Here is a 12,650-nt window from a genome sequence, read left to right on the forward strand (position 1 = left end):
TTTATTAAACGGGTTCATTTTTTCCAAACCCGAACCCGCCTAAGAGGCGGGTTGGCGGGTCGGGTCAGGTTTTGCCACCTCTAGTTCCATGGTTGGGTAATGGGTCCTTCCATGGAGCACAAACGATTTTCCAATCCCCCCCTAAAAAAAGGAAAATGCCGAATTGGTTGTACGATGAGCATTGAATATTGTAAGGAAGGAAGGAGAATGACAAATGGATTATATATATATGCGCTAGAAAACAGCCCGTCCTAACAGAGAGATACGTATATATCCTTATCAATTAAAAAAAAAGTTGGAAAAATAACTTGCCGATTTATCCGTTATAATCGGATATGGTTTTGGCTTATCAAATCCAACTAAATAGTCAGATTTGATTGATATCGGATAAAATCTGATCCATTAACATCTCTAAGAGTACCAATCACCATCTTTCAACCATTGATCTAACAGCCATGTGTAGGACTGCACAATGAGCCGAGCTAGGTCGACCTCATTTCAGACTCGGCTTGTTTAAAACCAGCTCGGAGTCGTCCGAGTAAGTAAATGAGACGAGCTTGATCAGGCATTCGAGCTTGATTAAGCTCGATTAGCCCAATTAAGCTCGACTAATAGAGTCATACGGTGGCTAGTTCTAGGATATGTAGAATTTTTGTTGAATAATAAGAGTACAGAAAAGCGTTTCAGCCAAGTGGGTAGGGTGTTAACCGTTTGTATATTAGGTCTGGGGTTCAATCCCGTCCTCTATACACTCCAATTTTTTTTAATGAAATCAATTTGGCTCGAGCTGAGCCAGGCTCAAGCTTGAACCCGAGCCAAGTTTGTACACAAGGCTTTCGAGCTCGGCTCGAATGAGCCGAGATTTTTTAGCTTGAGCTAGGCTCTAGCCCGGCTTGTGTGCACTCCTATCCCTGTGGACCTCTGGCATCCGATAGCAGCAGATCTCTTACAAATGAAGATGTTTTCCCTCTGGTGAAGCAGAACCTCTCCCACCCTTCTTCCTCCATCTAATTACAAAACATTCAAAAGATAAAAAGGAAACAAAAAACTTGGTCAACAAACCATACATATCACATATGTTCTCATTATCAAACGTGAAAAGCTTCTATTGAACAAAATAATCCTCTACAATGTGACACACAACAATACCAAACATAATCTTTTGGTGTCACTATTTCAAAGAAATCAAAAATAAAAAACTGTGAAACAAAAGTGCAATATAAAACATACCAGAAAAAAAACTGTAAAGGACCATAACTACAACTACAACACAGTGAACAACAACAACAAATATAAAAAATAAGCAAAATAAAAGCAAAAAGACTAAAGTTCATTCACCCGTAGCAAAACCATAGAAAAGGACAAGTAGAAATCAGAAAACAAAGAATGTTGCATGATCTCGGAAGAGACAAAAACACAAAGAATAACTACCAAACGAAACCAATTGAACCTCACAAAAACCAAGATCCTCTTCACAAGCCAGGCAGAAAAAAAATGAGACATGGATACAGGATAAAAATTAAGTTTTCCTGCTGTCTGCACTCTGCAATTTCAAGGTTGGAATCCTATCATGTAGATGCTAGTACCCCTGGCTTGGTGAAGTGCATGTATGGTTTAGGCTCTTTATTCAATGCAACTTACATGCCCATTTTTTATGATTGGTTGTGAGGTAAGAATTTTAGTTCTTATAAATACTGGAACTCATAGAAACTCATACTGATTAGCTCTTGAGTGGATTATATTTTCTTCTAGATGTATCAGGAATAGAGGACACTCAATTGTCTTGACATTTATGCCTGGAATTTGATTCAGCCATTCAGGAGACTATAGAATGCTTTGTTGATGACAAATTGCTTCCTCTTTTTTGCTCATATAGTTTCTTGTGTTTATTCCTTGAATTACTGTTCCTTCTCTTATGGTACTTATGACTATATAACAAAGTTGCCTGTTGAAAAAGGCATACTGTAGAAAGTATGGGATGGTACCTGTTCTGCTGATTTTTGCTGGTCTTATATTTTTTGAATTTAAAATTCATTATCTAGTTGATGGCAATTCCATTTCATCAAAACTTTCATATTGTTGATTTCTTGCCTTATTTTCTCGTTTTGTTTTTTGTGGTTTTCCATACTTATGTAACCCCAGAAAACTTTTACACAGGGAATTTTGTAGCTCTGAAAAACTTATTTTAATACATATTATTCTTATCTCTTTTTTCAAGTAGACCAAATTGCATGAGTCCATCACATCAACACTTCTCTTGGCTTCTCGTGTAAACTTGACATGGCACCCACACAAACATCAATCACACCATGACACTTCATGGATGCAGTCAAACCTGTTGGACATGCTCAATGCTATGTCTATGACCATCTATTTTTTCAAATAATATTGTACTTTTATTTTGTCATTTGTCTGTTCTTTTTGTAAGTTATTGACATGACTATAGTTGCCTGTGTTTTCTTTACATATTGAGTCTCGCACACATGTGAAATGAAGTGCCTAATGAAAAGGGCAAAGTCTTCAAGCGAAAGCACGGAAGCACGCACATACACAAGAGGCCACAAAGGGGCAAAAATAAACCACAAAAGTGGTCAAGCACAAGAAGAGGTAAAAAATATTCTTCACTTCATAGAATGCTTCACAAGAAGCTTAGGAAATACATGGGGCTGTGCCCCTTATTTATACACAGCAAGGGACCCAAGGAGGGGCTCCCATAGAGTCGTTGGAGCCCCTCCAACGACTCTATGTGGACCCCTCTCAAATGATTAAAAAGACAAACTAAAAAATAAAAAAGGAAAAAGAATAAAGGAAAAAGAAAGAAAAAAAAAGCATATCAATGATATGCGTGTACAGGTGAAATGACAGAAATACCCCTGTCGGGTTTTACAAAATAAATATATATATATATATATATATATATAGATAGATAGACACGTAGACATATATATATCATATATATGTATATGTGTCGTAATCTCTCTCTCTCTCTCTCTCTATATATATATATATATATATATATATAAATATACATCATATTTTAACACCCCCCCTCAAACACATGGTGAAATCACCGAGAGTTTGCTAAGGAGGAAGTAGAAGCGCGGCGAAGGCAGGGCTTTGGTGAAGAAGTCCGCCAACTAATATTCGGTAGGAACATATGGGAGTTGAATGGTGCCGCGTAGGAACTCATCTCGAACATAATGACAGTTCATCTCAATATGCTTCATTCGTTCATGAAAAGTGTGATTGCTAGCAATATAGATGGAGCTCTTGTTGTCACAACACAACTTTGAAGGAGTTGAGAATGAGACACCCATATCTTTAAGTAAGCTTCTTAACCATATAATCTCAGTTGTGGTAGTGGCCATCGCACGATATTCTGCTTCGGTAGACGAGAGAGGAACTTTACACTGCTTCTTACACCTCCAGGAGATAAGTGACTCCCCAAGAAACATACAATAACCTATGGTAGAAATACGATCATCGGGGTTACCCCCCCAATCAGAGTCAGTATACGCAAGTAAAGTGAGAGGTGAAGAAGAGGAGAAGAATACTCCCTTAGTTATGGAATTTTTTAAGTATCTGATAATCCTCATTACTGCTGCCATGTGAGTAGTAGTCGGAGCAGTCTGAAATTGGCTTGCACTATGAACTGCATGTGAAATATCAGGCCTGGTGATAGATAAATCTGTTAAGGATCCAATTAATTGACGCTAGGGCGTGGGATCTGCTAAAGGAGTGCCATCATTGGCTCTCATCTTGGCATTGATCACTTCTGGAGTCTCCACCCTTTTGTCATCTGTCAACCCAGACTTAGCAATAATGTCAGAGGCAAGCTTTATTTGAGATAGGACATACCCCTTGGGGGAGTATGCAACTTCAATTCCTAAGAAATACCTTAGAAAACCCAGATCAGACATATCAAAATTTTTCTTAAGAATGTTTTTAATAAGATCAATACCTTTCTTATCATTACCTGTGATAATCATGTCATCAACATATAATAACAAAATTGTTATGTATTCATTAGAAGATTTAACAAACAAAGCAGTATCTGGGTAACATGAAAAGAAACCATTATCAAGAACTACTTTGCTAAAAAGATCATACCAAGCTTTTGGTGCTTGTTTTAAACCATAGAGAGCTTTGTTTAATTTTAGAATATTACCTTTCCCAATTTTAAGACCCGGCGGAGGGTTCATAAGAACTTCTTCACACAGAGTTCCATTTAAAAACGCATTTTTAACATCAAGTTGATATATAGGCCATTGTTTGATGGATGCTAAAGCAATTAGGGTTCGAACACTAGTCATTCTGGCTACAGGAGCAAAGGTTTCTTCATAATCAATCCCATATTCTTGGGCGTAGCCTTTTGCAACCAAACGAGCTTTGTATCTTTCAAGAGACCCATCACATTTGGTTTTGACCTTATATACCCATCTACACCCAATTGCTTTTTTTCCTAAAGGTTGAGGAATAATGCTCCAGGTTTGGGCCTTGTTAAGAGCCTCTAATTCGATTTTCATAGCTTCAATCCAATGTGGGTGATCTTTAGCTTCCTTAAATGAGGTAGGTTCATAATACGAATGTATTAACATGAGACAGGCCCTATAATTCGGCGAAAAAGATTCATAAGACACAAATTTTTGTGGTGGCCTACTAATACGAGAAGATCTCTTAGGTGGATTGTTATCAATAGATTCTTCTAAAGAAAGGTCTTGAGAGTATCTGTCAATAGCAGGTTGATGTTCATTTCCGATCCGCCGGGTATATACATTTATATCATTTTGGGAAGTATTGTCATGTTGTGGTATATCATTATAATGTGAAATTCCATCACAACTAGTATCACAAGTAATTGCCTCAGGAGACTCAATCCTAGGAGCTAAGTCGAATAGAAAAGAATAATCGATGTCTTCCTTAGATGTGTGGATATCGAAACCATTTTGATCTTCAATAAAGTTTACATTTCTCGACACATATAATTTATTGTTTCGAATATCATAGCATCTATAGCCTTTTTGATTCTCACCATAGCCAATGAACACACATTCAATAGCTTTAGGTGACAACTTATCTTGTCCTAGATTAAGTACAAAACATTTGCATCCAAAGATTCTTAGTCTATTAAAATCAGGAGTAATTTTAAAAAGTTTTTCAAATGGTGAAACATTTTTTAAAGAAGAAGAGGGCATACGATTCACAAGATATGTTGCGGTAAGAAGAGCTTCGGCCCAAAAGTTTTTAGGAACATTTTTAGACACAAGAAGAGTTCTTGTGGTTTCGATTAAATGTCTATGTTTTCTTTCCGCAAGACCATTTTGTTGCGGAGTTTTAGGACAAGATCGTTGGTGCAAAATTCCATTTGTTTTAAAATAATTTTGAAAATCTTTAGACATGTACTCTCCTCCTGAGTCGGACCTAAAAGTGGCTATATTGTGTTGGAATTGATTTTGAACAAGAGCGTGAAACTCTTTAAAATTAATGAAGACATTGGATTTATTCTTGATAATGTAAACCCATGTATATCTAGTAAAATCATCAATAAAAGAAACATAGTAAGAGAAGCCCCCTTTGGACATAACGGGTGCCGGTCCCCATACATCGGAATGCACAAGTTCAAAAGGCCTTTTTGACACAAAATTGCTATGAGAATATGAAAGAGAGTGAATTTTCCCATGAATACAATCATTGCATGTAAATGTATTTGTATTACAAATTTTTTCCAAAAACGGAAAAAGGTACAACTTGGAAATACTAGGGTGTCCAAGTCTCTTATGCCAAGTCTCAATATCTTTGGATTGAACGTGATTATAAAATGATTTGGATGGCAAAGACAAAAAATCCATATAGTAAAGGTCCCCTCTTCTATGGCCTTGCCCAATCCGCTTCCCGGACCGGAGATCCTGCACATAGCAATGGGTTGGTGAAAACGAGACATTACATTCAAAATCGGTAATTTGAGAGACGGAAAAAAGATTTAGATTAAGTTTTGGAATAATTCGGATTTTTGGAACAAAAAAATCTTTGTTTTGGTCATAAGTTTTCTCAAGGTTTCCAATACCTTCAACATTTAAAGATGTTCCATCGGCGGTGGATACATATGATTTAAATTTATTGAGACTTGGTTTTGATAAAAGTGATGCATTTGGAGTCAAATGGAAAGAGGCACCCGAGTCAAGAATCCAAGAGGTCATACCTGGAAAAGAGGAGATGGCGGCACCAGAAGTGGAAGGTGAGGAGGATGATGTATAGGCGTTCATCTTTATAAATTGTTGAAGAGTTTCGGTTAGATGAGCGATGAACTCCTTTATGTCACCATCCTTCTTTGAATCTTCATTGGTGATTGGTGGAGTTTCCCCCACGGAAGCCACCTTCTTCTTGAATCTAGGGCAATCGGGACGAATATGGCCCGATTCATTACAATTATGACAAATAATTTTTCTTCCTCCACCACCATTATTCTTCCAAAAATGTGGTGGTTTATATGTTCTTACATTGTTGCCGGGTCTAGACACGGCATGCACTTCATCAACATCTCTTTTCAAGGCCAAACATGTTTCTTCTTGACATAAATCGGCCAAAATATCACTTAGAGGGGTAAAGGCCCTATGAAGTAGAGATCCTCTAAGTTGTTCAAATTCGGGACGAAGCCCATGAATAAATTGAAAGAACCTCTCTTTTTCCATTTGCTCTTGTCTCATATCAATAGCACTTCCTTCCCATTGTGGTTCGAGAAGGATAAGTTCATCCCATAAAGAGGATAGGGCACTATAGTAGTCCCTAATGCTCATATCACCTTGCTTGGTAGCTCTTACCTTTTCTTGTAGAAAAAAATGCCTAGCAAGGTCTCTTTGGGTGTACATGCCTTTCATAAAAAAACATGCTTCATTAGCCTTTTTGAATTTTGCAAGGTTTGCACAAATCTTCAACTCGACATTATTCATGAACCATGCTAAGATTTTAGCATGTTCACTTTCCCAATCTTCCATTTTAGAAGAATAATCAAGAATAGCCTTTTCCTTTTCTTCTTCATTCAAAGCTTTTTCCTCATTTCCTTCAAATTTAGTTAACTTCAATTGTGGTTCCGGAATGGTTCCACATACGTAACCCCAAAGCTTTTTACCTTTGAGATTATTCTCCATAGCGGCGGCCCACATGCGGTAATTGGTCCCATCCAATTTGAATGAGAGATCGATTTTTGCATCTTTGTTGGCCATTTAGAAAAACAAATTAATAAGACAAGAGAGAGGAGAGGTATTACTTGTCAAGGTAGAATCCGATGAAGCCTTCTTAACCAAGCTCTGATACCATGAAATGAAGTGCCTAATGAAAAGGGCAAAGTCTTCAAGCGAAAGCACGGAAGCACGCACATACACAAGAGGCCACAAAGGGGCAAAAATAAACCACAAAAGTGGTCAAGCACAAGAAGAGGTAAAAAATATTCTTCACTTCATAGAATGCTTCACAAGAAGCTTAGGAAATATATGGGGCTGTGCCCCTTATTTATACACAGCAAGGGACCCAAGGAGGGGCTCCCATAGAGTCGTTGGAGCCCCTCCAACGGTCATATTTATGACCGTTGGAGGGGTCCAACAACTCTATGTGGACCCCTCTCAAATGATTAAAAAGACAAACTAAAAAATAAAAAAGGAAAAAGAAAGAAAAGAAAAAGCATATCAATGATATGCGTGTATAGGTGAAATGACAGAAATACCCCTGTCGGGTTTTACAAAATAAATATATATATATTTATATATATAGATAGACACGTAGACATATATATATCATATATATGTATATGTGTCGTAATATATATATATATATATATATATATATATATATATATATATATATATATATATAGATATATATATATATATAAATATACATCATATTTTAACAACATGGCCCTATGCTCTAGTTTTCATAAAATTTGCCCATCTTTATTGTATGTGTTCTTGTTCATCTGACAGTTATGAGCTGTTCATTTCTCATTCTTAAAATGCTAGACATATATTTTTTATGACTGGGCTTGGGCCAACCTTTTGGAGCCTGGCTCAGCCCTGTTTCGGCCCATGATATATATATATATATATATATATATATATATATATATATATATATATATATATATATATATATTCTGCTCTGCTTTTGTTCAAGAAAGAGTTAGCATATACCATGCACATTGGATACTCTTGTGTTTTTAGGCTCTTGTATAAAACTTCTTGCTTCTTTTGAACATCCAATTGTTAATCTTGTTCTACAGGCCTTACTTGGAGGTTATCAATCTTAAACTTTCTTAGCAATTTGTTGCATTCATGTTTTTCTTTCTCTTCTGCAGTTCACTGATAACTTCCGTATGGCTGCTATTTCAGGCTTATTTGAAAAGTTTTTAAGATTGAAAGCTGTGTAACGTCTTTTCTTTTTCTGTTATGTCCGTGCTGAAGCTTGAATTTAAGATTTACTAATTAATGCAGATGGCGACTTGTGGAAATTGATGCTGACCTGTCAAAATTGGAATCAGAGTCAAAGCATGTGATGTCACTGATTAATCCAGCAAATACATACATGGTCAGTAATGTCTGTTGTGGAGGGGTACACGACTCTAAGCAAGATTTTTCTTTTATATTTAAACATCATGCTTCTGTCTTATATTCAAATTTTCACTATGATTGGGATGACTTGAGCATTGAATTGTCAAGTCTGGAAGTCTGTTGTAGTCAATATTCAAGAATATTTATGCAATTACTTGTATATAAAATTGGGGCAAATGAACATTCCTAATTGAGAAAAATGGTTCAAAAGAATAAAGTGTTCTGTAATGAAAAAGGGTGGAAGCACCAATAAAGCAAACCACAAGAACACAAACACTAAAAGTGTATACAAAACCCACTAAAGGGAAAAATGACTAAAAGTCATAAGTTGAATATTATTGAAGAAAAAAAGAAGAGGGTGAAAACCCGTTACAATGCAAGAGGAAGGGCCCTCTTTTTATAGAGGAGAAAAGGTAGAGGAAGGGACCACATAGGGGCTCCCTTCTAGTCGTTGGGAGCCCCAACGACTACAAGGTGGGGCCCCTAGTGGTCCTCTTACAATAAAAAGAAAAAAAGGGAAAAAAGAAAAGTAAAAGAAAAGAAAAAGAGAAACAAAAAGAAAAAAAAAGTAAAAAAATACATGGGAATTACACAAATACCCCTTTCGGCTATTTGAATTATAAATATATGTATATTTATACTTATATATATATACGCATGTATATATATATATATATATATATAAGTATATGTATATCTATATTTATAAATACATATTTTAACACGCCTCCTCAAACTTTACGGGGAGAAGACCGAAAGTTTGCCAAGGAGAAACAAAAAACGCGGAGTTGGAAGCGTTTTGGTGAAGAAATCCACCAATTGATATTCTGAAGTGATATATGGTAGTGTGATTGTTCCTTTCAGAAATTCGTATCGAACATAGTGACAATCCATTTCAATATGCTTGGTGCGCTCGTGAAATGTATGGTTGCTTGCAATGTAAATTGCGCTCTTGTTATCACAACACATCTTGGTGGAGGAAGAAATGAGGACGCCCATGTCACAAGGGAGACTTCTAAGTCACACAATTTCCATAGTTCTCATTGCCATGGCCCGATATTCGGTTTCAGTGGATGATAGAGAGACTTTTTGCTGCTTCTTACATCTCCACGAAATAAGGGATTCACCTAGGAAAATGAAAAAACCAGTAGTTGAGATACGATCATTGGGATTTCCTTCCCAATCTGCATAAGTAAAAGCAGTTAATTCAAGAGATGAAGAAGATGATAAGAAAAGCCCTTTGGAAATGGTGTTCTTGATGTATCGCACAACTCGCATCACGGTCACCATGTGAACTGTAGTGGGAGCATGCTGAAATTGACTTGCAGTATGAACTGCATGAGCAATATCTGGACGGGTGATGGATAAGTAAGTAAGGGATTCAATCAACTGCCGATAGGGAGTGAGATTCTCAAGTAGAACGCCATCTTCAAGTCTCAACTTTGCATTAATAACTTCAAGAGTTTCCACTTTCTTTTCATCAGATACTTTTGACTTGGTACAGATGTCTGCTGCTAATTTCATTTGAGATAAAATATATACTCGCGGAGAGTATGCCACTTCAATACCTAAAAAATATCTCAAAAATCCAAGGTCAGACATATCAAAAGTTTTCTTTAACATGACCTTAACTTTATTTACTTCTTTTTTGTCACTTCCAATGATGATCATATCATCAACATACAGAAGTAGAATAACAATGGAGTCACCTGTTTTCTTAATAAAAAGAACAGTGTCAGTATAACAAGAAATAAATCCCAAATTGATTAGTACATTACTAAACTTGTCATACCAAGCTTTAGGAGCTTGCTTAAGACCATATAAGGCCTTCTTCAATTTTAAATTTTTACCATTTAAATTCATGCGAGGAGGTGGTTCCATATAAACTTCTTCACTCAGATTTCTATTTAAAAAGGCATTTTTAACGTCAAGTTGAAAAATTGACCAATTTTTAATAGAGGCTATTGCAATAAAAGCTTGAACACTAGTCATTCGAGCAAGTGAGGCAAAAGTTTCATCATAATCTACTCCATATTCTTGGGCATATCCTTTGGCTACTAACCTAGCCTTATATCTCTCTAAAGAGCCGTCACTCTTAGTTTTTACTTTGAAAACCCATCTGCATCAAATAGGTTTCTTGCCATTAGGAGGATCAATAATTTCCCAAGTTTGTGCCTTTTTAAGTGCATTAAGTTCAAGTTCCATTGCTTCATTCTAATGAGCATATTGTTTAGCATCATTATAATGAGATGGTTCATGGAATGAGTTAAGGGCTAGCAAACATGCTAAAAAATGTAGAGAAAAAGAATCATAAGATACAAATCTATTTGGTATTTTAGAAATACGATTTGATCTTCTTTGAGAGGATTCTTCAACCGACTCGTTTTGAGAGAATTTTTCAAGGGCACAAGGCGGATTACTTTCATTCCTTCCAGAGTAAACTTGTGTTTGACTTGGTATATTTTCTTCTAAATTTTCATGTTGGTCATGTTGCCCATCATTTGGAGGTTCAAAATGATCCTCTATAAGAGTTTCACTAGATTCAACATGATCATCTATAACCTTTTCTTGATGTAACAAGTCAAATAAAAAGGAGTAATCAATATTTTCATTTAGTTTATGCGAAAAACTATTTTCTTCTTCTTAGAACGTGACATCTTTTGAGATATAAAGTTTGTTTTTGAATAAGTCAAAACATCGATAGCCTTTTTGTTTTTCGCCATATCCTAAGAAAATACATTCAATTGCCCTTGAAAAAAGTTTATCATTTTTGTGAGTTAGAACAAAGCATTTACACCTGAAAATTCTTAGTCTTTTATAATCGGGAGACATATTGTAAAGTTTTTCAAATGGAGAAAGATTTTTCAAAGAAGATGAAGGAGTTCTATTGATAAGATATGTTGAGGTTAGAATCGCTTCTGCCCAAAAGGATTTTGGAATGTTCTTTGAAATTAATAAAGTTCTTGTGGTTTCTATTATGTGTCTATGCTTTCTTTCCGCAAGACCATTTTGTTGCAGAGTGTTTGGACAAGAACGTTGATGACAAATACCATTTTCTTTCAAGTAGATTTGAAATTCATTGGACATATATTCGCCTCTCAAATCGGATCTAAGAATGGATAGGTTTCCTAAAAATTGATTTTTAACCATTGCATGAAATTCTTTAAAAAAGGAGAAAACTTCGGATTTGCGACTTAAGAAGTAAATCCATGTCAATCGAGTGAAATCATCAATAAAGACCACATAGTATGAAAAACCTCCTTTGGATAAAATAGGGAAAGGTCCCCATACATTGGAATGAACAAGTTCAAAAAGCCGAGTGGTGACATAATTTCTTTGAGGAAATGGAATAGCTTTAGATTTCCCCAAAATGCAATCTTTACAAGTCATGTGTTTGACTTTACAAGTATTGTTCAAAAAAGGAAAAAGAGACATCTTTACAAAATTTGGATGACCAAGTCTCTCATGCCAAACTTCAATAATATTTTCTATTATACAAAGGGTCTTTAGGATCTTCAATATCATCAATATTTGAGAACTTGTAAATAGATCTAACAAAACATCCAAACTATACACATATATATCATAAAACATAAAAAAATTCAAAAATAAACTATATAATTTATATATTATGGAGAGAGGATGACCAACAACAACAAACAACAACAACAACAACTACGCCTTCATTCCAAAACAATTGGGGTCGGCGATATGAACCAAAAAAAGAAAATCATTCTGGGTCTTTCACATGAATCCTTCTCCTCCAATCATTTCTATCCAATGCCATGTCTTTGGTGAGGTTCAAAGCATTCATATCCTTTCCGATCATCTCCATCCATGTCTTCCTAGGCCTACCCCGACCTCTTTTAACTAATATATTTTCCCATTTCTCCATCCTTCTAACTGGAGCATCATTAGGCCTTCGCCGAATATGTGCAAACCACCGTAAGCGATTTTCTCTCATCTTATTTTCAATGGGTGCAACGCCTACCTTCTTACGTATCTTCTCGTTCCGAATCTTATCTTTTATTGTATTTCCACACATCCATC

General features: G+C 35.9%; 1 protein-coding gene across 2 annotated transcripts in view; it reads left to right on the top strand.

Moving 5' to 3' along the window:
• The window catches only part of LOC149813049 (Asparagine synthase family protein), a 176,510-nt gene that overhangs the window by 130,472 nt on the left and 33,388 nt on the right, over nucleotides 1–12,650 (top strand). For both annotated transcript variants that reach the window (XM_089990915.1, XM_089990916.1), the window contains exon 9: nucleotides 8,484–8,577. In XM_089990915.1, coding sequence (XP_089847041.1) covers nucleotides 8,484–8,577 — 94 coding nt within the window. The remainder of the gene's footprint in view (nucleotides 1–8,483; nucleotides 8,578–12,650) is intronic.

This window comes from Nuphar pumila, chromosome 16 (assembly GCF_984573655.1).
Source record: "Nuphar pumila chromosome 16, dmNupPumi1.hap1.1, whole genome shotgun sequence".
NCBI classification, from domain to species: domain Eukaryota; kingdom Viridiplantae; phylum Streptophyta; class Magnoliopsida; order Nymphaeales; family Nymphaeaceae; genus Nuphar; species Nuphar pumila.